Consider the following 24,536-nt stretch of genomic DNA (forward strand, 5'->3'; position numbering starts at 1 on the left):
GCTGGGCAGATGGATTGATCTCTACCAAGTGACCTTCCAAAAGAGAGCCATTGCCTGCAGGCTTCTTCTGGGTAACATATTTGGTTCTTCTGGGCTTTCAAAACACCTCAGCCAGTGCATATGTACCACCTTGCTATCTCGAACACTCTGTCCTTGAGCATTTTGGTAGTGGTGTGGCGGAATACACGGTGACGGAGGGAGACGAAGGAGGCAGAGAACCGTAGCTAGGAGATTGTGTAAAACACAATCCAATGATTTTACACACTTCGATCCAGACTTCCTCAACTGGACAGCAATTGCTCGGCGGACATCAAAAATAAGCGAGACTCATCAGCCCGATGACTTCTGGCTGTAGATTCGTGACTTGATGTTCGAAGAGAAACATATACTCAACTGGATAGGCGTACTAAATTCGCATAGACTGCGCCAGCCCAGGCGAATAATCAAATCTACCAAGTTCAAAGTTCCCATTTATGCATGTATGTGTCTAAAGTATCCGTACAATCATTCGCTATCGCCAGACAACACCCTATCTTATAAAATCGGTCCCCGATCTTCTGCCGGGCTAATTCCCTCCTCATGCCCGTCGTCCCTCAATAGGCCCTGATGCTCGCCACCGCCGCCCTCTCTCGTGAGGCCGGTCTCGACACCCATACCTCTCGACAATCCGCTCGTCCGCCGCGTCTCCTCTGCGCCGTTGAGGACGTACCACACGTCCTTCTTGGTCAAGAGACCCTGTAAAGCACCGCGGTCACTGAACAGAACATAGCGCAGGCCAAGCTTCTGAAAATAGCTGACGGCAAGGTGCAGGTTAGACCTTGACGCCATAGTGATGGGCGTCTGGTCCATCCACGGCCGAAGATCGAGAGTCGTACGTGGGTCCGCGAGGGGCTGGTGAGAGAAGAAGGCCTCCGTCTCGGGCGGAAGCGATCGCGGTGGCTGCGAACACATTTGCAAGTTGTAGGTAAGTTCTGCACGGGAGATATATCCCAGCAGAATGGCTTCACGTGGATCTGAAATAACAGGAAACCCTCGGTACGTGTGGGTGTCGAGAATATTCTTCAAGCTGCCAATAGTGTGGCCGGTCGCGGTGAGCACAACCAGGTCCTCGATGCGAGTCATAATTTGCGAGGCGGGAATATCGGGAATGACCATCTCCTCGCTGTTATCCAGGAAGGGATACTCGTTGAAGTGGATCCATGCTTCATAAATTCCCTTCCGGGAAAACGCATCTCCCACCCATTTAGACAGCATGACAGCGATCATGATGGGGAGAACATAGGTCAGAGCTCCTGTGAGCTCGAACATGATGACAACAATTGAGACCGTCATTCGAGTGACGCCGGCAAGCGTAGCTGCCGCACCGATGATGGCATATGTTCCCGGTGTTACGCAAGGAACATCTGGTTCGCAGGAGGCAAATGCGAAGAACGTTGGGTGGTTCGTTACCCAGATCTCCATGATAATGCCCACGGCTCTGCCGGTCAAGGCTCCAATAGCCATCGAGGGCAGAATAATGCCAGCAGGCAGCTGGAGGCCGAACGTGATGGTGGCGAGGAAGAAACCAAGGATAGCCCCGAATATCAGAAGAACAATAGTTGGTGCCGATGCAGCCCCAGTCTTACAGAGACCGATTTGGTCGTCGACGTACTTGGAGCACTCGACAAAAAGGTTGGAGACAAGTTCCGAGGTCTGGAACTTCATGTAATGGTTGGGATAGTTGATGAGCGCCGTCAGAAGGGCGATCGCAGCGACTTGGGTAATGGGCCCTGGCAGCCACGGCGTGTTCTTCTTCCATCGTGCTACGGCCATGTTCGCTTTGATGAAGAGGCCACCGTAGATTCCCTGTCAGATTGTTAGTCGAGGTCATGTGCTAACGGCGGTATGCACTTACACCAAGGATGCCAAGGAAGACAAATGGAATCAGTTCAAAGCCGTGCCATCCCGTGCTGAATTTGACCTGGTACATGACAAGCTGCCCGGTGCGAAACGGATCAAATGCCTGCAGAACGACGGCAGCAGTCATGGCACAGACGAAACTCTGCCACATGGTCTTGTCCGGAAAGTAGTATGAAAGTTGCTAGTATGCGATTAGCATGGAACGGGGAGTAATCCCGGTCGTACCAACCTCTAGACTGAATAACACTCCTCCAATTGGCGAGCCAAAAGCGACCGAAATTCCAGAGGCAGCAGCAGCTGAGAGGACCTCTCTTTTTCGAGCTGTCGGGACATGAGTAAAAATCGCGATTTGCCTTGCAAGCTTGGCTTACCCTCGTTGTCGTTAATGTTCTTGAAGAGCTTGATAAAGAGGTTGGCGCAACAACAAGCAACGTGAACCAGAGGTCCCTCTTTGCCTAGCCACATGCCTGAACCAACCGCAAGACACTGTATGGATTAGTCGACATGGTACGAACGAGAGGAGCGAACTTATAACTTACCAGACCTAATGACTTGGTGATCAAAGTCCAGCTGCCAAGAAACCTTCGGATAATGAAACCACCCAACACCGTCTTGATTTCGGGTATACCGCTGTGTTTGGCATACATTCCGTACTCCTGGACTAGCATAGCTGCGGCAGATGCCAAGATGACCTTCAACTCATCAGCGAAGAGGCGCGAGGTTGTGAGAGCGCGAGACTTACAGAAAGGACAAGAAAGAAGAAGTACTCTATGAACCACTTTCCACCGCCGGAAGAAACCCCCAAAGCTTTCGCCCAGGGTGTCCAACCGCCGCACTTTGACATCTCGTTGTATCCCCAGCAGCAAAAGTTCTTGTTCAGGTAGAATGCGCCTCCTTCTGGGCCGCTGGAGCAGTACCCTGTTTTCAGGTCGCCTAGCCAGTCGGTCGTTATGTCGATGCCAGCAGCAACAGCGCCAACAGCCATGCCAGTCAAGATCAGAATGATCCAGACCTCACTGGCGTCTACGAGCTGCTTGAAAAGCCCAAGCAACCCTTGCGCCCCTGAATGGAGAACGCGCAGACGCTGACGCTCCTTTGTGTATTCGAAAATCCAATCGATGGCCGTCAAATCCTCGTATCCCACTCTCCTTCCCGGCCCTTCCACGTACCAATCTAGCGGCGCGCCATCTTTGGTACCCTGGCTCGCAGCGCCATGTGCGCCTGCTCTCCGTGGTGATCGGTTCGGATCGTGGGTAGGCGTTCGCGCTCGCGGCGAGGAGTGAGGGGAGGCAGTGCCTGATCGCGAACCGGTGAAGACGGACAAGAGGCGACTCGGAGCTGAGAGAGCGTTCTGTTTCTGTTTTCGCTTGAAGGAGAGGGGTTCGTCGAGGTCCTCGTGGATCGGGTCCTCGATCAGGACATCGGCGACGTCTTCGTCTTCGCTCCAGAAGTCCAATTCGTCTCGATCGGCGGGGTCTGTATTGCTGTTGCTGTTGCCGGCGCCACTGTTCAGCGGACGCGATGAGGACGAGGCGGACGAATCATAGTGTACAGGACCGGCCATGGTGCGAATCTGGCGACATTGACTCCCAGTATCCTCAGATCATAGCCATCTTGTTGTCGCTTGAAGGTTCTCTTGAACAGGACGGAAACGGTATCACCTCCCCGTCGCCGGATGGATACCTGTTCGGTGACGAGCCGCGTGTGGCTGACTCGGTGTGGAAGCTCGGGCCTCCTTGCGGTCCGTCTTGCGGCTGATGCGACACCGGGGGCAAGTGGTCAAGGGGACCACTTGCAGGGGTCTTGTTGATGGAATGCATCTGACGGTGGGGGGTTTCCTTCAGCGATCTAGGTCTTTCAGCGCGGGGCAATTTTTCACGACAGCATCCTTTCGTCTGATCTTGGCATCTTGCGCATTTTCTGTGGGGTTGACAGCCTGCAATTATCGCACACTTCTTCGAACAAGACAGCCCATTATTTTTTTGAAGGCCAGGCTGTAGCGCATGTCGTCCTTGCCTGTGGTGCCCACCGGATTTGCAGACCAATAACTCAGACACTCGACTTACACGCTGTCTCACCCGCCTTTGGCGTTCTCTGAGCTTATGATCGCCTCGGCGCAGAAGCCTGGGAATATTGACGACAACAAGAAGACGTAAACATGGCAGATCAAGCTCCTGCGGAGTCCGCCGCGGCGCAAGCACCTCCTGATGTCTCTCAGTCGATGCCGGGAACGCAGCAAACCGCATCACTCGACCAAATTCAGAGTATGTTGAAGGCCAAAGATGACACCTCTAGATTCGTTGGCTTAGCTCTGTTGAAAAGTGTACTCGACAGCTCGGAGGAGCTGCGTAACGATGCGGACACCGTCTCGGGTCTTTGGGAGTCCATATCCCCCAAGTTCCTAGACCGGCTGCTGAAGACAGGCTCATCTACGCAATCTGGCCAGAAGGACGCAAAAAACATGCTGGACCTTTCAGTATCAGTTATTCACACTTTTGCTTTACTCCTGCCAGATCAAGCGAAAAGAGACAAACGACTTGTTGGAAGAATGCCTCTTTTGGTGTCCAGTTTGCTACGGAGGTATGCCACTATCCTATAGAGAAAACTTTGGGATATACACTTACAATATATCTAGCTCTGGAGAAACTTCTGAGATGATTATCCAGACCCTTCTCACCATGGTCGCTTTTCCTGAAGGAGCAAAGGTGTTCTTCGACATCGAGGATGTAACTCCCCTAGTTGAGGTCGCCCCAAACAACCCATCTGCTCTCGAGATCTTTTCTTTTGCTTGGATCAACTGCATGGACATTGCAGAAGACAGGATCGTACTGGAGTCCAAGATCGACAGGACCATTCAAGCTCTGGTGTCGACATTCAACGGCACGGATGGTGTTACTTTGCTCGAGTTCCTCGGCAAATTTCTGCGAAATTCGGATCCCAAGGTAGTTACCCCTTTACGACAATACAGGCAGCTGACTTACACTTGAATAGTCCCTGCCATCGAACCCAAAGTGGATCAAAACATCTACAGACTTCATCAAGAAACTTCTTGCCAGCCGGCCTACGCCAGAGGCAAGGAACGCCTATACCATTGCGGCTGCATCCTTGCTTGAGGTATACCCCTCAGAAGCATCAAAACTCTTGTTCACCAGCGATGAGAAGGATGATAAGCCGTTCTCGTATCTATTTATCACTCTCCTCCTCACCGACACCAGAGCGAGTCTTCCCCGCCTCCTTGAGCTTCTCAATGATCCCATATACCCAGCCATCGCACAACGTTTGGGCTCGGCCTTTGACGTCACAACGCACTTCATTGGCTATCTAGTGAAGAGCCTCGACGATGAGAGTTCATCGCCAGCTGCGCTAGTAATGCCTCCCGACTTTCTGCTAAAGATCCGTCGCACAATTTCGGAGGCCCTGTCCCTCGCAATCGAGTTCCTCCGAGACAGGTGGGATGCGTCCGTGGCAGGCGCCTTTGGTCTACACCCCGAAGCGCGTGCAAAGGAGACCGACACCTCCATGGGGAAGAGACTGACAATTTCTTGGGAGTCAAAGAAGAGCAACGTTCACGAGGACCCTCTGATCCTGGCAGCCGTCAAAGCCCTGGCCATCTGGCTTCGCGAGGACGACAACGACCTGCTGAGGAAGGAAGCAGCAGGGCTGACGGACATGTTCCTCGACCTCTACAAGTCGAGCTCACCGTCAAGCCTCGACTTCCGGTCACCGATCCTAGTAGGTTTGGAGGGGATCCTAGTCGAGAAAGCTGGGCTGGAAGAGTTCACGACACACAACGGCTGGAACGTTTTGATAAAAGACCTTGTGGCCATCCTACGATCTACAACCACGTCAAGCGACGAAAGCGAAGCCGCGCGCGCCATCGAGATTGTCCGCATCCTTCTGCCGATCGTGGAGGACGAGGAAACCGGATCGAGGGAAGAGTGGATGGCCCTCGTGACGACTGTGGCCGCCTGGCACGCTCCCGAAGCCAAGCAGCCCGCGCTGGTACAGGAGGCTCACATCGCAGCTCTCCAGCTCACCACCGCGTTACTGGTGGGTGCTCCGTATGGTATGAGGCAGCGCTACGTACACTCCACGAGCGCCGTGCTGGGCATAGCTGGGCAGCTTGAGAAACACTTGGGCTCGGATGACCCGCTGAGGGAGTCCTTGGACGATGTGCTACAGACGCTAGATAGACTTCGCTAGTTTTCCAGCTTCATAGACAACTAGCTCGTTTGTAGCCGGCGAATCCAAGTGTGCAGACATACGTGGCAAGAGACTTATAACTTCCCAGCAAAGGTTTGAGTGATTACCCGCCCACATGATGCTGAGAAAATCTGGCCATGAAGCTGCGAGGTTGATAGATGAAATTATCCATCAACTAAAGTATCCTGGTGTGTCTATGAAGTACACCAATTTTCTGTAAACCACCCTCACATGTAGGTAGATATGGGCTATGCGACTTGCACGGTGCCAGGATTCAGTTGAGCTAACTGTAATGGAATCCTGCACCAAGTTTGACTCATGATGGAAAGAAAAAGACCAGTGTCTCTCTCCCTCTACCTGACTTGTTGTACGAAGTGACTTGCACTCAGGAAGGTCGTTCTGGGGCATTGGGGGTTGAACGTCAGGGGAATCGGGGCAGGGAACGAAAATCATAATCAGATATCGTTATCCCCAAGTAAGGTGATTGAGTAGGTTCATGATTTTTCATATTCTCGCCTGGAAAGGGACACTCTTAATCTACAGCCTAGACGAAACCATCGCGAGGAACAAAAGGATTGTAGAGTTCGTAGCTTTCCCGGCTCAAGAGAAAACTTCACATTGATGGTTACAGACCAATATCGAAATCTCCATCGATGAAAGAATTGAAACCCCCTCACATCAACTCAAACAGCAGCCATCGGGGCTTGTGTCTCACGCCGAACAGCTTCCGCGCCCTCATCTACATCATGACTCTTCAACGCCGCAGCCTCAGCCTTGGCCCGCCTCTTCCTCGCCCGGCGGACCTCGATCTCGATATCCTTCATCTCGGCGTCCACCGAGACTAACCGGGGTATGATGTCCTGCATGGCCTGCACCGAGAGCGATTGTGCCTGTCTCAGAGGCATCGGCGCCAGGATCCCGAACCACCGAAGAGGATCATTACTCTTCTTCTTCTTCTTCTTTTGCTTCGTCTTTTCCTTCTCGTTCTCCGCCTCATCCTTTTCCTCGGCCTCTTTCTCCGTCTGCCCCCCACCGACGGAGGCTACCCCTTCCGGCTCCACGCTCGGGGCTTCATCGACATCATCATTTTTCGTCGCCGTCGCCGCTGCAGCCTCCGTGGCCTCCGTCTTCGGGTCCGTCACAGCATCACCCCCCTCCGCAACCTTGACAACCTCAAAATGGGGAACACCCGTGTCATCCACAGCCACCTCGAGGGTCCTCGAAGCCCGCATGCGCTCGTCGTAGTAATCCGGCCCGTAACGGACGCCCCTCTCCGCGGAGAAGTTGGCTCGTGCAATGTTCTGATATATGCCCGCCTGGGTCCCGCTGAGGCGCTCGCGCAAGGCCGTGTACTCGTCCAGCAGGACGAGGTAGCGCTCCAGGAGGCTATCGATGTGGTTCGTCTCCATTGTCTTGTCTGCCTTGGCGTGTTGGGTTGTGAGTTGCGAGGAGTGCGGGATATCAGATATGGCGGGGGCGTTCAGGGTCAGCAAGGAAAGGCGGGAAGAGTCTATGGGAGAGGTTGAAAGATGCAAGGGGTCGGGCTGCTGTGGCTGAGGCGTCCGGCTGAAGGGGACTCAGAAGCACGTACGGGTAGGTAAAGACCTGTCGTGTTGTGTCGCCGAGGTTGCCTATACAGCTGACTCTGAGCGATGAAGATGAGGTGGTCCCGTAGGGCTATGCATGAGGTTGATTGTTGGCTGTGGCCTCACATGCGTTGGAAATTTGTGGCTTGAGCGATGATCTGCGCAGAAGGAACGGTACTCTCATGCAGGGGTAGCCCTGAGCTACCTTACTGCGTAGGTACCTCAGGTAGGGACTGTAATACCCAAGTCTGCGGCTATCGGTACCTGTACTTTACTTCAATCATCTTTAGCGCTTTTTTATCGCTAAGACAATACTCTAATATCATGAGGGCCAAGTCACTCTACTTTGGGCTTGTCCGCCTTGAGCCGCCAGCCCAGCGACTTTTAATCAAAATAACTCCCCGTGTAAGTTCTTGACATGCGACGATCCCAAGGTCAAGACATTCCAACGGGTAATGCCACCTGCCAAGACAACGCTTCCCAAAAAGAGATAAGAGAAAAAAACGGCTGAGCAAACAAGCGTGCAAGGAAACCTGATGCGACAGCAACGGTGACGTGAGAACACACGTACAAAGGGACTGAGGCGATGTCGAGGCTCGGCGGCAAACAAAGCGGGAACAAAGACGGATGGATGGAGGGCATGGGTTCAGTAATACGGATATATCTCTCCTTTGGTCCTCTGGGGTCCTGTCATGCCCTGCCATGTACTTTTATTGTCGGATGGCCGTCGGGTCGGTGGTTGTTTGTAATGCGTTCGTACCAATGCGACCTTTCTGGCATAGCTTCCTGTTTCAGCTTTCGACATTGATGGATACGATTTGCTGTCGAATGCTGCCGTGCGCCCAGCAGGGAAGAATGCCGTCTGAAAGGAAGACACGATGGACAGAAATCAAGATAATTGATGGCCACACAGACCGACGCCGTCATGGGGTTCAACTGCCTGTTGGGGACCTATTTGGATTTCCCGTTGTCAGCGCCAATCTGTTGAGCACGAGCCGGGGATAGTCCTTTTATGTCGGTAATCCCGGTGATCGATCACGCAGGACCCTGAGCGATGAACGTAGGGGGGACTGAGGAGAATGGTCGGAAAATAGGCACTCGGAGCTTGGCTTTCTGAACGCATCCCGGAACAATGATTAGACTCGGATGAAGACCAGAAGGAATAATCGAGAACAGTATTCGTACAACGTAATGCAAAACGGGAAGCAAACCGGGCCATCACGCCAAGCGTGAGCGACGGATGTATCGAAGCATTAAAGAAGGCTGCGGATTCCCGTCTAGCTTATACCCTGTACATGAGAGACTGCCTCAAACGCGTGTCGTCCATATGACTTGGAAGGCATCGTCCAACCCCAGGGCTACTTCGCGGGCCTGACGGTGTTTCGATGCCCACTTTGACATCGCGAAGCGAGGGTAGCATCCGGGACGGCAAACTGCAGAAGAAAGACTTGCGTAGGGGTTGAAATCGAATGGACACGGCACGCCGCGAGCGAGCGACGAGATGGCTGCGTGTCAGTGTCAAACGTCGAGGTTCAAGACCTTGTGGTCGAGCCGAAGACAAAGAAGGGATTGCCGGCTTGATTCCTAGGTTAACGAGCCACACATAGGGTCAGTCCACGCTTCCAAGCGCCATCCAGCCTAGGTATTTTCCCCCCGAGGTTTGGCAGTGACAGTTGACCCACGACAGCGTAAGTATCACGCCTGTCTTACTTGAAGGGCATTGACGAATATGCTTCGATGTGAACCGTAAGACGAAGTCGAGTAGTCAATACCCAAAGGCATGTTATTCTGGGTCCGCGTTGCTTTTGATGGAGGTGCGGATCCGCCCGAGAAGACCATCTCAGAACCAGGTCGATCATTAATTAGTGTCGGTCTGAGACGGTGGGGCCCAGTAGCTTAGATCCCGCAGTGCATTGCAGCATTAACGAAGAGCAGCAATGTATGGTCTGGATCCGGTGCCCCCTTCCCATCTCGATAAACGGCCGCTGCAGGCCGCGAGTGGCGGGACGCCGGCGTTGGTGGTTGAACTTACGATTTCCATGCTGATATGAGGAGGCGTCAATACGGATTGGTCCTAGGGAGGGGAGAAAGGCATGGGATGATTACGTGAAGAAAAATAGATCAGGCAAACTTTGGTGAAAACTCTGCTGGACAAACCTGGGCTGAGCTGAGTTGTTGATGACATGAGGGCATTCCTTTCTTTTTCATGCGTTGAGGAAACCTACCTCATCTAGTCATGGAGTAACTGTCAAGGTGCCGGGCTATTATCGTCTGATATTGTTCTGGTGAAAAGGCGTCTCTGCAAAGTGGCAAGAGCACACAGCACTGACAGGAATGGGCACATTCCACCTCGCTCCGCCGCGAAAGGGTTGTTAGTTGGACGAGAGTGGTCCCCCTATGGCAGGTGCGAGGGAGACAATTGAACCGTTAGCAGACGGCACTTGGCGAGATGTGCGTTGGGAAGCATCCCTACCTACTGTAAAAGGCCAATGCGATATGCGGGTTAGCTGGCGTGATGCCAGGACCGTGATGCACACTCAGTGCCTACCTTGAGTTACCTGTGCTCGTGCTTTGCTGGTGCAAGAGTACTCTAAGTGTGTGCTTCTTGGGACTTGCTGCAGAAGCTTGGACGATGGGCCGAGTAGGGTTTAGCAATGATGTCTCCTGCCCGCCATAGACGTTCATCCAAGAAGACAAATCAATCGTACTTACGCGGATTAGACGTGTACCCAAGGTACCTTATTGCGCCTTTGGTAGAAATGCAGGCAGGTGGTTGCCTACCTTTGCAGTTGCACCTTCCTCGTCGAAGCTTACCAGGTACGTAGTTACGTATACTTCATCAGAGGTTAAAGCACATGCATTTTGCAACATGAGAATGGTGGGGGACGGAATTCTAACGCCTCAGGCCCAAGTCCCTCTACACAATGTGCAAAGAGGTGACGAGGGTTTTTCAACGTACGGATACCTCACCTGGGCTACCTTACTGTCAAGACTCGACACTTCGGGTACACTACACAGTAGACGCGACACCACTTGGCACCCAAAGCACAAACAGCTTGCGGCTTTGGTCCCTTGGTCACCAGAAGCAGTCGCACGTTGCAACGCCATTGCTGCTGGAGTCGAAGCCGGTCCAAAGATCTTCTCAGCTCAACCCAAGCCAGCGGATGCCGCTCTTTCAAAGACGGGGGGACGATCCACCTTTTACGGGTTAAAAAAGTGGTCGGTGAGGGCGGTGAAGGATCAAGACGAAGACGAGGAGCATGCTACGAATGCCCGGCGCCCTCAATCCCGAGCCAGACGGAACCATCAAGCCGAGAGTTCCAAGACTTTTGTCCAACTCATCACCATCGTGGCCACGCGCCTACCTTACCACCTTACCTAGGTCCGCTTGGGTAGATTTGCTGGCACTTGCTGGAGAGCGTTGGGCCAGGTTCTTGGTGCGGATGGGGTGGGCAGAACTACGCTGCACGCTGTACCGGGCAACATCGGCAATGGCACCAACAAACGCACCTTTCGGTATCCAAGACAAGCGCATGAGGGGTTGGCTTGGTGCCTCCTTCACCTTAATACGAAATACCTATCCGTAGACGGCAAAAGGGTGGCTGCTTGCACTCCCGTCCGTATACCGCATCTCATTCCCTTCTGATATTAGCGGAAAGCACAGGAGGGAGGAATCGTCCTTGAGACTGAGACGAGCAGACCAGGGCATGGCACCGACGCTGGCTACGTAACCCCTGGAAGTTGAGGTGAGTGTCGAACAAATTAAAGGGAATGGAAGCCGGCGAGGTGGAAGATTGGTGAAGATGGCCCCGCTCACCCCCGACCAGGCTATTTGTTCCAGAATCCAGCAGCGGCATCAACCCACGTCTGCGGCCTGCACTGGGTTATTCGATACCTTGGTGCCTATTCGTACTCCGTACATACCTTACTGCTTTCCGCACAATCCAAGGACCAAGGGAACATGGCTGGACGTTCTTGACCTTCCGGGTTAGGCCATGTCCTCCAGCTAGCAATGCGCCAGGCTATCTCAAGCACCCCAACGCCAACCGATCAGGCGCTATCCATCCCTCTGGAACACTGACCAGTACCACCCCTTCCAACCCCAATCATTGCAAAGACCAGCCTTGCAAACACCAAATTAACACGTTGACGTTGATGCGGGAGCAAAGAAGAGCAGAGGCGGCGGCGGTTATGGACTTGTGGTGGTAAACAGGTCGGAGACCTAGAGGGACCCTCCTGACACGGGCATTCTCCAATTTCTACCCGTCCCCAGCCTGGCTCACCCTGACGCCCAGGCTCAAGGCACAAGGTACGAGGCACTTGGTCCAGCAACAAGTCACTTTGATGAGGAAAAGATGAGATGAGAGACTTTGGAATTGCTTGCTTTTCGACTGCCCATTGATTAGAGATGAGGGATCCCCCTTTCTCTCTCTCTCCCCTTTTCATGACCCTGTCACTCATTGGGGATTCGCTGCCCTCGTGAGGCATTCCGAATTGCTTTAGACAGTAAGCATCTTCGAGGATACTTCTCTGCGAGGTTTTGTAAAGTGCCCTGGGGTCTACGTCTCTGCTGCGAACGAGAACCTGGGTAAACAGGAAGGGACGGTTCCTGTACATACTGCAGCTGCATCCCTTTACACCTGCCCTGTGCTTATTAGCCGTACTTCTTGCCCAGGTTCTTGCTGTCAACTGACATAGATGATGGACGTCTTTGTTCGTCCTTCCATTCAGTAGGCTTGGAGACGGCACTCGGGAATAAGTACTTGTGGGTATGGTTGTCGCCGGGTAGATAGTTGGCCGAAACAACCCAGGGCAGATGTTCAGTTTCCTTGCATTCGAATCGAAGATGACAACACGAGAGGTATACATGATAGTTATCGAGTGTCTTCATTCTGAAAGTGTCGAGACATACAATATCTCAGCATGCAACACATGCCTTGCCTCGCGCGCCTCATACAACTCTTTCGGTCTCGTCTGTCTCTGCACCTTGCCTTAGTTACGTGTGGTGTGTGCAAGGTTCTCTTCCTGCAGCCTCCCATTGCCTTGCCTTGCCTTGCCTTGACACTGACACCAACTGACACTCGTCAATTCCACCCGTCTTTTGACTCAACTTACCTTTAGGTACCTGCCTTAATCCTTCATCTTTTCTTGTTCTCCCCTCGCTCTCCTCTCACCCAGATGCTGACCTCATTTGACGAAAAGAAGAAAGAAAATCCAGGGAGTTAAAAAAAAAACTCAAAACCCCTAACGCGAGGTCGAGTTTGCTGCTACCTTACCCGACCCCATCCTGCCCCTTCTATTCCCAGATTCAGTCTGGCAGTCTGCTGAGGTGTCCCACTTTCCCGCGTGTGTTCTGCCGCTGGTGCACCGCTGCAGCGTGTCGAGACCACCGCCGACGCCATCGCTACCTTGCTAAAATAAAATAAATAAATAAAAATCCCCGACGACATCTCACTTGTGACCTCCCAGACCGTTCGAAGTACTACTGCGTAAGGTACACAATACTGCGTAAGGTAGACGTCCTTGACCTTGCGGCTTTGCTTTGGTTGGGTCCCGTCCCGTCGTCACCTCCTTCTCTCACTCGCTCCTTCCCTACCTTGCCTTGGCTCCGTTATCCTTCGCCTTACTCTTTCCATTTACCTTGCTGGCGTCCCTCGCCGTCACCTTGTCACCTTGTCCCTTGCCTTGCTCTCTTCCTTCACATTCTTACTACTACCACCACCACTACCACCTGCACCGAAAAAGAGAGAGAGAAGAAGAAAAAAAACCACCACACCGGCACCCGACCCAATCCACGTCTTTTCTTCCCTTTCGTCGTCGCCCCCCCATTTCGACCTCGACCCCGTTCTCCGTCTCCACTACCCACCTCATCTTTCCGCCCTGCAGCAACGGCAACCACCACCGCCACTGCTCCTAGTCTCCTCCATACCTTGCTGCTACTCCGTACCAATACTACTACTACTACCACTACCACTGCCACTACCACCACACTTTACCTACCACCCGCTTCGACTCCTCTTGCCCGCTGCCACTCTAACCCCCAACTACCTGCGCCTGGAAATCACACCCGACTCCGACCCCGACCTCGACAAGACAATACACTCGACACGACACGACGCGCCGCGCGATAAGGGAGAGACTGAGAGACCGGTCTTAATTTTTCTTTCCACAGGTCTCTGTTCCTGCACAGGAACATCATTGATCTAGACAATGGTCGTCGCTACTATCAAGTGCGTACATTTTGAGCCTCTTTTCGCTAGGCTTCATTTTCTCACTTTCCCCCCCTTCCCGACACCTGACACCTGACGGCTTGTCGTCGCCCTTTCCACCATTTCGCCTGCCTGCCTGCTGCTGCCCTGTCTGCATCGTCGCTGTTGTTGTCAGATTCCACTGCTCCCTGTCGCTGAGGGCTTGGGGAAGGCTTCCCTTCACCGTTGCCAATCCTGACTTGAACTTGACGATCGGCAAATGGGCAGCCATCAAAGCGCGCATGTCACTAGCCACTTTTGCTTGCAACAAACACTGATTTCCTCTGCCCTGCTCTAGGTGTGTTGTCGTCGGTGACGGTGCGGTCGGAAAGACATGCCTTCTCATCAGCTACACGACGAACAAGTTCCCCTCCGAATACGTTCCGACCGTCTTCGATAACTATGCCGTCACTGTTATGTGAGTCCTCTCCTGCAACACCTCCAAAACAATCCAAGATCAGGTTCCACAAAGCATAGGCAAAAGGGTCTTAACAAGAGATGGTCAAAGGGCGGATGGGCCGACGAATGGATGAATCAAAAACAATGGGGATTCGGGGGGCAAAAGATGCCGCAAGAGACGAGAAGTTGCTGGACTTTTGGTAGGCCATTTCGCTAATGGTGGATTTTCCCCTTACGCAGGATCGGTGACGAGCCTTACACACTGGGACTGTTCGATACCGCCGGTCAGGAAGATTACGACAGACTCCGCCCCCTTTCCTATCCCCAGACCGACGTCTTTCTCGTCTGCTTCAGCGTCACATCACCTGCCTCCTTCGAGAACGTCCGCGAGAAGTGGTTCCCCGAGGTACATCACCACTGCCCCGGCGTCCCTTGCCTTATCGTCGGCACCCAGGTCGATCTGCGCGAGGACCCCAGCGTCCGCGAGAAGCTTTCTAAGCAGAAGATGTCTCCGGTACGGAAAGAGGACGGCGAGCGGATGGCAAAGGATTTGGGTGCGGTCAAGTACGTCGAGTGTAGTGCTCTGACGCAGTACAAGCTGAAGGACGTCTTTGACGAGGTATGCATTCTCCCGTTGGACCAGCTGTTTTACTCTTCCCTCTCCTACACCTGCCTATATCGTAGCTCTAGATCTCTTACTAATACACTACTCCCCCAGGCAATTGTTGCGGCTCTGGAGCCTCCTGCCCCGAAGAAGAAGTCACACAAGTGTCTTGTGCTTTGATCGTGGGACCCCTTGACGCATGGGTCTTGCTTTCCTCCCGCCATGCCCACCCAGTTCTGGCTCTGGCGGCGAGCGGAAAAGCCGAGAACCAGGCTTGGATATTTTCTCTTGCCATCCAGATGCGCGCGCAAACGGTTCTGGGTTCCCATCTTTGAACGGCATTTTGGAACTTTTGTTTTTGCAGCGCGCATGGCATTGGACACGCTTAGGTCTTGATCAGCCACAGCTTTGGACCGATCAGGAACGGTCGTTCCTCGCGAATTAATGGATTGGACTTCCTGGTTCAGCGACAACGAGGGTTTGGATTGGATCATCTGGCCGCAGCGGTCCGGGCTTCTAGGCATATCTTGGTTGGGGACTGCGAGGAGGACGAATGGGCAAGTCGACGGGCTGCGTTTCCCCCCTTCCATATTCTGTTCACCAGTTCCCAAGGTTCTCCCTCATACCATTGCCCTCTTACCAAATCCAGCCCCTCATCCCTCTCGCATCCCCCAATATGCCTTGCTGTGGCCCGGATCTTGGTGGTCTTTCTTGCTTCTTTCTACATTTAGGGATGGGTAAATTCATCACGCAGGCAGGAATACTTCGATAGGACAGTTTGGCGATTGGAGTGCACTTTAAATCGATGGTTCTTTTTTTTTCTTCGCGCTGAACCCCCAAAGTGTCTGTACGCGCGCAATCTTTCATCTAGGTACAGCCACAACCCGCGCGGAGCGAGCACCGATCAGCTGGAGGGCATGGCCGCGTGGGGATCATCACCCACTGACTATTGATGTTTAACATGCGTGGGCGGAACAGAGCCTCCAACATCGGATCGACGAGGCGAGTCATTCCCGCTTGCTGCCCGCCTCGGTACACGCCATCCGTTCACTCGCATCTTTTCTCTTTCTGCACGTTTTGGGGGCACGGAAAGAAGAGGTACGGCAAGCAAGGCACGCACGTTGGAGGCGCGCAAGTAATGGACGGTGGGCAGTAGCTTTTTAATTCCAAAAGCATGCTCAACTATGGTGCTGGCGAGCTACCCGACATTCGTTCCGTCTGCCCAGAACTCTCAAATGGGGTGCCTGACGTTGCCAATCTTATCGTTGGAATGTTCTTTATTGTCCAGCTGCGCCCTCTTTAAACTCTACTTGACTTTTTTTTTTTTTTTCTGTTGCGGCGCGCGATGACCAGTGGAAAGGCCACCAACGACCCCTCACTCTCACTGGCCGCGCTTTCCTACCCGTCTGCCTGAGCGTGTGCCCGCCCAAGGAGTTGGGCAACAGTCCGGCAGTCTTTGAGGGGGTCTGGGGTTAAAGAGGACGGATTTTTGGGGGGTGGACTAGTACAGTTGTGTTGGTGGTAGGGAGGGGGAGGGGAAGGGGAAGGGGGAAGAGAGGGAACCGCATAAAAGAATGACGTCGCAGCCTCGGCGTGCCGTCGTCCATCCGATGGAATCGGTCATCAATGCGAGACAGATGCGGTTAAGGAAAACTTGACAACGTGCCGTTTGTGTCTTTTCCCTTCCCCCAACGGGGTTTACGGCGTTGGTATGGTTCAAAACGCTTACGCCTCAGGGACTCCTGGGCCTGTGCTCTCTCTCACACTCTGCGTGCGTATTTACAATCGGTTTGTCTATGTGCCTCTTTTTCTTTCAAGAGAGATGGAACGGCTGGTGGATTAGTGGAAAGAAGAGGGATGGGAAGCGGAAAAGAGAGAGAGAAAGAGAGGCAGAAGGAGGCGTTATTGTCTTACCCGCCTCCGAAGCCACACACATCCGCGCAGACACCATCCCCTTTTTCCAAGTTCTCGTTCCAAGTTCTGACGTTGCTTACCTACGTACGAACATACCCGTGGTGCCGCGTCTCTAGCCTAGGTAGCGGTGTCTGCAACCGTGACGGAGGCTATGTTCGAGACGCGTTGCGAACGCCACGAGGGCGTTCATGGGGTTTCCCTGGGGAACCTGGAGGATTTGAGGCGGGGAGCGCAAAGGATGTTAAAGTACGTGAGTAATGGAGGTAGACAAGGGGGGTTCAAGAGGAATAATGGAAAATCCGGATGTGGTTCAGGCTTCGAGGGGTCTAGGGAGTTTGTTACTTGGGGGAGAGTCGCTTTTGTACTCATGTGAGGTATGGCATTAGGTTCTCTGGACGTACGGTTCAGGGACCTTCTGCAGCCCACCATCTTCACCTCATCCACGGACCACAACTTGGGACGCTGAAGATGATAAAATAAACGGGCACCTAATATCGCACCTTTGCGATTGGACGGTTTTACGGTTTTCTCTCGCCCGCTCTCGAGGGTGTTCACCCACCGCCCCGATGAGCCTATCTTAACGGGGGACTCCACCTCCCGGGAGGAGATCGGATACCGTATAGTCACATATCCGGGCTCATGATCCCCACCCGCGCGCCGGCGGCCAGGAACGTAGCACCACCGACCCCGCATTGCCCGCCATACTATGGTCTATTCGTACCTTCACCTTAGTACTGGCATCCTGGAGAGAGCCCGGCGCACGGCATCCAAGCATTTTTAGTCTAATGCATTCGTTGACAATTTATTTCCTCACTCAGTCTACACTACCGGCATCGGCGGGGTTCTTCGCACTCTTTTCGGACGATAGATACCCGTTATCGACTGGCTGAGGGAGAGCTCTTCTGCAACCCCCACATCAGACCTTCCCCGCCGGACGTTCTCCGCTGGGTTTACTGAATGCCACAAAGTGACAAAAAGTCATCATCACCTTTAATCCTGGATTTTCCTGGTGACAGTCCGGATCTGAGTACCGTGTCCCACCATGTACGTAAAGTAAGCTCATAACTTTGGGGGGTCATCAAGTAGGGGAAATATCGGCAGATGCAATGGCCATTGGCCAATAATGAACAAGCAATAGGCGGGATTCATTGCAAGTAGAAGATCCATTTTGTATACCCCCCGAATACACGTGGAGCGAGTTGTCGGTCTAGCCATTCGAATTGGACAACCACAAAGGGCGCGCGGGCGCGTGCAAGCCCGCGCCGGGCCGGTCGAGGTGTGTGACCCGTTCTGAACGCTTCCGGTCCCCGATATACCTTGGCCCGGTTTCCCTCGTTTTTAAAAGGGAGTTGCTTCTTTCCTTTCTGATAGACTTTCCCAAAATTGAGGAGTCTGTCATTCTTGCTATTCTCATCATAACCTGACAACCCCTCTGACGACCGTTCCCACTTTGTGACTGTCACAACGACTCGGTGTAGGAAACATCACAGGGGAAAACAGAACAACAACGAGACCTAGCCGTCATGAAGTTGACGTCTCTCCTGCTGGGCTGCTCGTCGGCCCTGCTGGCCGCCGCGTGCGGCAACCACGGCGACGAGAAGGAGTGGACCAAGGCCGAGTTGGATGAGTTGGAGGCTAAATGGGGTTTCGAGGTACGTCGGATGGATGTCTTCACAAGTCATTGACTTGCTGCTGCTTGGTGACGAGATGAGATGAAAGAATGGAGGCTGACTTGATATTTGTTCAGTGGGGTTAGTAACAGTCCCTGAGAGGGGAGCTAATTGGGATATGAGAGGAGAACGTTGAGGGGCTTACGAGGTCGATTTAGGATTCACGGGCATCGGCTCTTTCGCTCATCTCAAGCACGTCAAGTGCCTGACGACGCCGTCCGAGTTGTACGATATCGCCATCATCGGCGCGCCGTTTGACACGGCTGTCAGTTACAGACCAGGTAAGTGCAGGAAATACCCCCCCACCCCCTCTTTCTTTCACTTCGCAATGGCACATCTTACACCTCACCATCTCACAATCACCGCTACCGCCAACAAGATACTGACTAAATTTCAAAAAGGCGCCCGCTTCGGCCCCCGCGCCATCCGCCAGGCCTCGAGCAGACAGACGTCGTTCCGCGGCTTCAACCCGCGCGCGAGCATCAACCCGTACGCCAACTGGGCCACGATCCTCGACTGCGGCGACATACCCGTCACGCCCATGGACAACGTCGTCGCCGTGGAGCAGATGTCGGCCGCTTTCAAGGAGCTGGGTCAGCGCAGGCCCGTGTCGAGTTCGCTGAGCAGGCCGAAGCTCATCACCCTCGGCGGCGACCACAGTCTCGCGCTGCCCGCGCTGAGGGCGCTTAGGGAGGCGTACGGGGCGCCGTTGAGGGTGTTGCATTTTGATGGTGAGTTTTGTTGTGTCCCTCTTGATTTGGAGCGAGAAAGGCAGACGGAGTGGAAGAATGGGATCACGTCACAGATGCTTGAGAAAGAATGGCATGGCTGACATATATCATGAAAACACACAGCTCACCTGGACACCTGGCATCCGGCAAAGTACCCATCCTACTGGACCGCAACGCAATTCAACCACGGCTCCATGTTCTGGATGGCCGGCAACGAAGGCCTCCTCTCCAACGCCTCGAGCCAGCCCTCGGTCCACGCGGGCCTGCGCACCCGCCTCTCCGGCACGGACTTCACCGACCACGACGACGACACGGCGCAGAACTGGGTGCGCATCGCCGCCGACGACATTGACGAGATTGGCACCGCGGGCATCGTCAAATCCATCATGGAGACGCTGGGCACCGAGGACCCCGTGTACCTGTCCATCGATATCGACGTCCTGGACCCGGCGTTCGCGCCCGGTACGGGCACGCCTGAGCCCGGTGGCTGGACAACGCGCGAGCTGATTCGGATTCTGAGAGGGATCGAGGGGTTGAATTTGGTGGGTGCTGATGTTGTGGAGGTGAGCCCTGCGTATCAGAATGCTGGGGAGGAGACGGCGTTGGCGGCGGCGCAGGTTGTGTATGAGGTTTTGAGCTCGATGGTGAAGAAGGGGCTTGAGGGGATGGGCAAGGAGGGCAAGGCTGCTGCTGCTGTTGTTGATGAGAAGGATGAGTTGTGAGTTGGTTGATTTGGATGAGATGGAGTTTGGCATTTGAAAAGGGAGTCGAGAGGGGGGGGGGGGGGTGGTTCGTTCGCTGATAAGATGCAGGACGCAGGTCTCTGGATGCCAGAAAGAGAAGTGGAATGAGCAGGAGGACTTGGTAAACTCTGGCATGTTCACCGGAACGGCAGCAGCTCGAGTTGGGCATTATGGACCTCCAGAAAACGCTGCGTTTCTTAGGGCGAGTTGTCACGTCAGCCATCTTTATACGAAGAATGACAAGAATGAATAAATGAAATAGACAAAAATCATTGACGATACACTATATGGGATGGCACCAGCTGGGACTCTCACGAGTGATTCCTACTCCGCAACTATATCTCAATAGGCGCATTGTGATGCTTCCCGATATCAAGACTCCCCTTTCCCGAATCTCATCCACAGCCTGAGATGATGACACTCGACTTATAACAGTTGCGGGCAGTTTAGAGCTTTCCTCACAAATAATGTACCGCACGCAGGAGTATAGTATACCGCTCATTCTACACCCTCTACACTTGAACCAAAATAACGAGACTTTGTTCAGTTCACTGTTCCCAGCATTCTCACCGCCACCCCAAGGTAAGTACGCAAACCGCCTCACCGTCGCTTTGTCCTTCAGACGCCCGAGTCAAGGGGGAAGGGACCAGCAGATGTACCTAGATACGGATACGCACCCGCCTTCCTTCCTATCTTCGGAGCAAAGTTGCGCGAGACCCAACCTCATTCTCAGCAAAAGCCAAACGGGCGGGCGCTCATAGAAGCAAGAGGGCCCCCGTAACGCAAGGCCCGAGCTCCCTTATCTCTGAGCAATTACAACGCTCAATTGGGAATTGGGCAGGGTAATGTCTTTTGAACAGCACCTCAGTTCCCGGTGCCCCTCCACTGGGCGCCAGGCGGTGATCTCAGGGAGCAAAGGTATCAAGGGGGTAGGTGTAATTGCACTGTAACAAACCCCAGACACTGGAAAGCCAACAGAGGTGACTCATACAGCTTCGAGCAACTTGTCAGGTCAGGTCCGGATAGTCTGTGTTAGATAAAAAAGGGTTCTGCCTTTGACTGAGCCCAATTGCAGGACTCTTTCCTGTAATACCTATTCCTGATTATTTTTTCTCTCTCCCAATTGTTGTTGGCTTTGCGGTTGCAAGTGACTTACGCAGCACAGTCACAAAAAAAGATACCCGACGCTGTACATCAGACCAGGTCACCCTCTCCCTCACCCCTCCGTCCCTCCCACCAACTCAATCCGAATAATTTACCCCGCCATCCAGAAACCATCCCAAAAATTTCCCAAAACTTCGACTGTACACAAACAACCGGCTTTTGAGTCAACAGTCGACGGACGTAACTCCTTTCTCTCCCTAGACGTCAGAGAATCTTCGACCACACACCATGGCCACCCCACAGGAGTTGGCTGAGCGTCCCAAGACGGAGGACAAGGTCTACATCGACACCGACGCCGGCGTCGACGAGCCCACAACCCAGGGCACCGAGTCCTCCCCCTTCAAGTCCCTCGCCGCCGCCTACATCGCCAACAACGAGTCCGTCACATCGCGCCAGTTCCTCACCCGCGCCTCCAAGACGGGCGACGACGAGGCCGCCCGCCTCGAGTGGAAGGAGCCTGCAAAGAGCGCCGTGAAAAAGGCCCAGTCTGCCCTCGACGCCCACCGCAAGAAGCTCGTCAAGCAGGCCCAGATCGAGGCCAAGGAGGAGGAGCAGAAGAAGGCCCGCCAGCAGGCCCTCGAGGCTGCCAAGCAGATCGTCATCAAGGAGGACGAGTCCCTCCCCGAGGCGAAGCGCATCACCATCGCCGACAAGACTGTCGTGTTGGGCGAGGGCGATAAGAAGGGCGACCGCGTCAAGATTGCCGGCCGCATTCACAGGCTGCGCGCCCAGAAGCAGGCCACCTTCATTACCCTCGTTGACGGCTACGGACACCTCCAGTGCGTGCTCCAGGCCGGCGACCTCACAAAGACGTACGACGCCCTTACCTTTGCCCAGGGAACCTCCCTCTGGGTCTATGGTGAGCTCAAGAAGGTCCCTGAGGGCCAGACTGCCCCGGATAACCGTGAACTTCACGTCGACTACTACAAGGTCATTGGCACGTCGCCCACGGACGAGGATGCCATCACCAACAAGGTCTCACTGCTGCAGAACCAGTGGGACTCCCAGATGCTGGACAACCGCCACCTGGTTCTCCGCGGCGACAACGCCTCCGCCATCATGAAGATCCGCGCCGCCGTCGAGTGGGCCTTCACCAAGACCTACAAGGACCTCAAGATCACAAAGGTCTCTCCCCCGGCTCTGGTCCAGACCCAGGTTGAGGGCGGCTCCACGCTCTTCTCCGTCCCTTACTACGACGAGGCCGCCTACCTCACACAGTCCTCCCAGCTGTACCTCGAGACCGTCCTCCCCAGCTTGGGAAGCGTCTACTGCATCGAGAAGTCTTTCCGTGCCGAGCGCAGCTTGACCCGCAGACACTTGTCAGAGTACACCCACGTCGAGGCGGAGCTCGACTTCATCGAGTTCCCCGACCTGCTCGCCCATCTCGAGGAGGTCATGTGCCGCGTCATCGACAACGTCCTCGCCGACGAGGAGATCGCCGCCTACGTCAAGGAGCTCAACCCCGACTTCAAGAAGCCCGTCCGCCCCTTCCTGCGCATGAAGTACACCGACGCCATCGACTGGCTCAACGCCCAAGACCCCCCCATCCTCAACGAGGACGGCGAGACTCACAAGTTTGGCGACGACATTGCCGAGGCCGCCGAGCGCAGGATGACCGACATCATCAACAAGCCCATCTTCCTCACCCACTTCCCCACAGAGATCAAGGCCTTCTACATGAAGAAGGACCCCAACGACCCGCGCGTCACCGAGAGCGTCGACTGCCTGATGCCCGGCGTCGGAGAGATTGTTGGTGGTTCCATGAGAATGGAGGGCTACGACGAGCTCCTCGCCGCCTACGACAGAGAGGGAATCCCGTCAAAGGACTACTACTGGTACACTGACCAGAGAAAGTGAGTTTACTTTTTCCTTTTCTCCCCTCTCGAAGCTGTTCAATAGACCAAAAAGGACAAAAGTTGCTGACAACATTGCTTTAGGTACGGAACCTCCCCCCACGGCGGCTACGGTCTCGGCCTCGAGCGTTTCCTGGCCTGGCTGGCCAACCAGCACACCGTCCGTACGACATGCTTGTACCCCCGCTACATGGGACGTTGCAAGCCTTAGAGAAATGGCCAGTGTGTGTGGTCCGGTGTTGAGAGGAAGAAAGATATAGATACGAGAGAGATGAGAGGAACGAGACAGGGAAAGAAAGGGAAAAGGAAAATCGGCCCGGCGTGCTTCAGAAAGCGCTGCGGCAGAGGCATGAGCGAGATCAATCAGGATTTCGAAGGGGGTAGCTTTGCAAATGGTTTTTTGACAGCGGTTTGCTGCAAAAGGGTAACCAGAGACGGTGTCGGGGGGCTTAGATAGGAGTTTTACGGAATATCACAACCCCAATCTCCATCGGAGCGCTGAACTCCAGTGAGAAAGAAGACAACAAAGACGACTGAGCTATCTGGCATAGTGATTTAGGCAAAATCGAGTAGAGATCGTGACTCCAAAGGGGGTGGGAAGGCAGCCAGTCACCGCGTTCATTGCGTCCCAACATTCAGCAAATCGCGTCCTCTGACCGACGACGACGGCATAGCCTTTCCCCTCTTCCAGGGATCCATGCCCTCCACGAGGTGGGAGCCCGAAAAAAGAAGCTGTCAAAAGTCGAAGCCAAAGTCGTGAGACGCAGCGAGCCTAGGCCGAACCTAACACGGACTGCCGGTAGGAAGTGTCAGACACGAACTCTCCTTCTCCTATTTCTCCCTTCACCTACTGTTCAATGGTGTGTAAGAGTCTTGAATCATTGCCAGGCCGAGGCCCCGGCTCCGAACGGGATGGTGCGCGCCGCAATGGTCTACAATCGGGGGTTGGGACTTCCCCATGATCCGTGTTCGTCGCGAGCTTTGCGAAGCGGGCTGGTGAGAGTCCGAACATGGGTCAAAGAGCCTTCGCAGCTCGTGCTTGCTCGGCCGATGTTGCGTTTGAAGCCACCACACATCAGACCTCCTTCTAGAAGGTCTCGATGCTCTCCCATCTCAGAAGGAATGTGGGCGGCAAAGAGTAGTGGTTACAGGCTGTCTATATTTCAGATCATGTCTGTGCAGGTAGGGTTCGTGCTGGGGAGCTGAGCGTTTGACCGGGAGTAGTTGGGAGGAGGTGTAAGTGACCCAATAAGACATTGTGATAACCTCGCGTATCGCCCAACTCATCTGTCCTGCATCAGAGGTCCTAGAGCCTTGAACAGTCACGAAGAACTCGTTTTGGCTTTCTGGAATGTCTGACGCCCGAATATCGAACACGACCCGAAGGTGATGTAGCCCAAAGCGGCGGCTCAACCGTCGTGCATGGGAACATCAATTTACCGTTGCAGCTGCAGATGAATAGGTACGCAGATCGCGTACGCATTGACAAGTCTGGCGATCGATCGCCCCGACTTGTGTGTTG

At 54.1% G+C, this 24,536-nt stretch overlaps 6 protein-coding genes across 6 annotated transcripts; 4 read left to right on the top strand and 2 right to left on the bottom strand.

Annotated features, from left to right (window-relative positions):
• Nucleotides 1-465: 465 nt before the first annotated feature.
• Nucleotides 466-3,537, bottom strand: HER10_EVM0007854 (voltage gated chloride channel). Its single transcript, XM_035477396.1, has 6 exons — nt 2,642-3,537; nt 2,439-2,591; nt 2,271-2,385; nt 2,129-2,220; nt 1,895-2,080; nt 466-1,845 (listed from the first exon to the last, which is right to left on the bottom strand). Exons 1-6 carry the CDS (start codon nt 3,461-3,463, stop codon nt 535-537), a joined length of 2,679 nt encoding a protein of 892 aa, XP_035336253.1. The 5' UTR covers nt 3,464-3,537; the 3' UTR covers nt 466-534.
• A 255-nt stretch (nt 3,538-3,792) lies between these two features.
• On the top strand, nt 3,793-6,102 carry HER10_EVM0009487 (uncharacterized protein; the record flags this gene model as incomplete). Its single annotated transcript, XM_035478973.1, has 3 exons — nt 3,793-4,479; nt 4,535-4,841; nt 4,891-6,102. The coding sequence occupies exons 1-3, from the start codon at nt 4,058-4,060 to the stop codon at nt 6,100-6,102; spliced, it is 1,941 nt and encodes a 646-aa protein (XP_035336395.1). The 5' UTR covers nt 3,793-4,057.
• Nucleotides 6,103-6,677: 575 nt separating this feature from the next.
• HER10_EVM0002334 (uncharacterized protein) lies at nt 6,678-7,980 on the bottom strand. The gene has a single exon (XM_035472050.1). The coding sequence runs from the start codon at nt 7,509-7,511 to the stop codon at nt 6,786-6,788; it is 726 nt and encodes a 241-aa protein (XP_035335734.1). The 5' UTR covers nt 7,512-7,980; the 3' UTR covers nt 6,678-6,785.
• A 5,174-nt stretch (nt 7,981-13,154) lies between these two features.
• On the top strand, nt 13,155-16,249 carry HER10_EVM0003079 (cell division control protein 42). The gene is made up of 4 exons (XM_035472765.1): nt 13,155-13,918; nt 14,235-14,354; nt 14,576-14,954; nt 15,054-16,249. Exons 1-4 carry the CDS (start codon nt 13,899-13,901, stop codon nt 15,117-15,119), a joined length of 585 nt encoding a protein of 194 aa, XP_035335808.1. The 5' UTR covers nt 13,155-13,898; the 3' UTR covers nt 15,120-16,249.
• Nucleotides 16,250-18,376: 2,127 nt separating this feature from the next.
• Nucleotides 18,377-19,976, top strand: HER10_EVM0000277 (arginase; the record flags this gene model as incomplete). The annotated part of the gene is made up of 4 exons (XM_035470065.1): nt 18,377-18,509; nt 18,682-18,804; nt 18,925-19,254; nt 19,378-19,976. 4 exons carry the CDS (start codon nt 18,377-18,379, stop codon nt 19,974-19,976), a joined length of 1,185 nt encoding a protein of 394 aa, XP_035335551.1.
• A 1,124-nt stretch (nt 19,977-21,100) lies between these two features.
• On the top strand, nt 21,101-23,687 carry HER10_EVM0000013 (asparaginyl-tRNA synthetase). Its single transcript, XM_035469811.1, has 2 exons — nt 21,101-23,014; nt 23,099-23,687. Exons 1-2 carry the CDS (start codon nt 21,390-21,392, stop codon nt 23,223-23,225), a joined length of 1,752 nt encoding a protein of 583 aa, XP_035335537.1. The 5' UTR covers nt 21,101-21,389; the 3' UTR covers nt 23,226-23,687.
• The last annotated feature ends 849 nt before the right edge of the window (nt 23,688-24,536 follow it).

The sequence above is a fragment of the Colletotrichum scovillei genome (assembly GCF_011075155.1).
Source record: "Colletotrichum scovillei strain TJNH1 chromosome Unknown Contig00003, whole genome shotgun sequence".
Taxonomy (NCBI): Eukaryota; Fungi; Ascomycota; class Sordariomycetes; order Glomerellales; family Glomerellaceae; genus Colletotrichum; species Colletotrichum scovillei.

Excerpts from the sequence above, each read along its gene's own strand:
- HER10_EVM0007854 (XM_035477396.1), bottom strand. The coding sequence starts at position 3,463 with ATGGCCGGTCCTGTACACTATGATTCGTCCGCCTCGTCCTCATCGCGT. Across the intron at positions 2,592-2,641 it reads TCTTCTTTCTTGTCCTTTCT|GTCATCTTGGCATCTGCCGC; the intron begins GTAAGTCTCGCG and ends GATGAGTTGAAG. Across the intron at positions 2,221-2,270 it reads GAACATTAACGACAACGAGG|CTCGAAAAAGAGAGGTCCTC; the intron begins GTAAGCCAAGCT and ends ATGTCCCGACAG.
- HER10_EVM0002334 (XM_035472050.1), bottom strand. The coding sequence starts at position 7,511 with ATGGAGACGAACCACATCGATAGCCTCCTGGAGCGCTACCTCGTCCTG.
- HER10_EVM0003079 (XM_035472765.1), top strand. The coding sequence starts at position 13,899 with ATGGTCGTCGCTACTATCAA. Across the intron at positions 14,355-14,575 it reads AACTATGCCGTCACTGTTAT|GATCGGTGACGAGCCTTACA; the intron begins GTGAGTCCTCTC and ends CCCCTTACGCAG. Across the intron at positions 14,955-15,053 it reads TGAAGGACGTCTTTGACGAG|GCAATTGTTGCGGCTCTGGA; the intron begins GTATGCATTCTC and ends CTACTCCCCCAG.
- HER10_EVM0000013 (XM_035469811.1), top strand. The coding sequence starts at position 21,390 with ATGGCCACCCCACAGGAGTTGGCTGAGCGTCCCAAGACGGAGGACAAG. Across the intron at positions 23,015-23,098 it reads TGGTACACTGACCAGAGAAA|GTACGGAACCTCCCCCCACG; the intron begins GTGAGTTTACTT and ends ACATTGCTTTAG.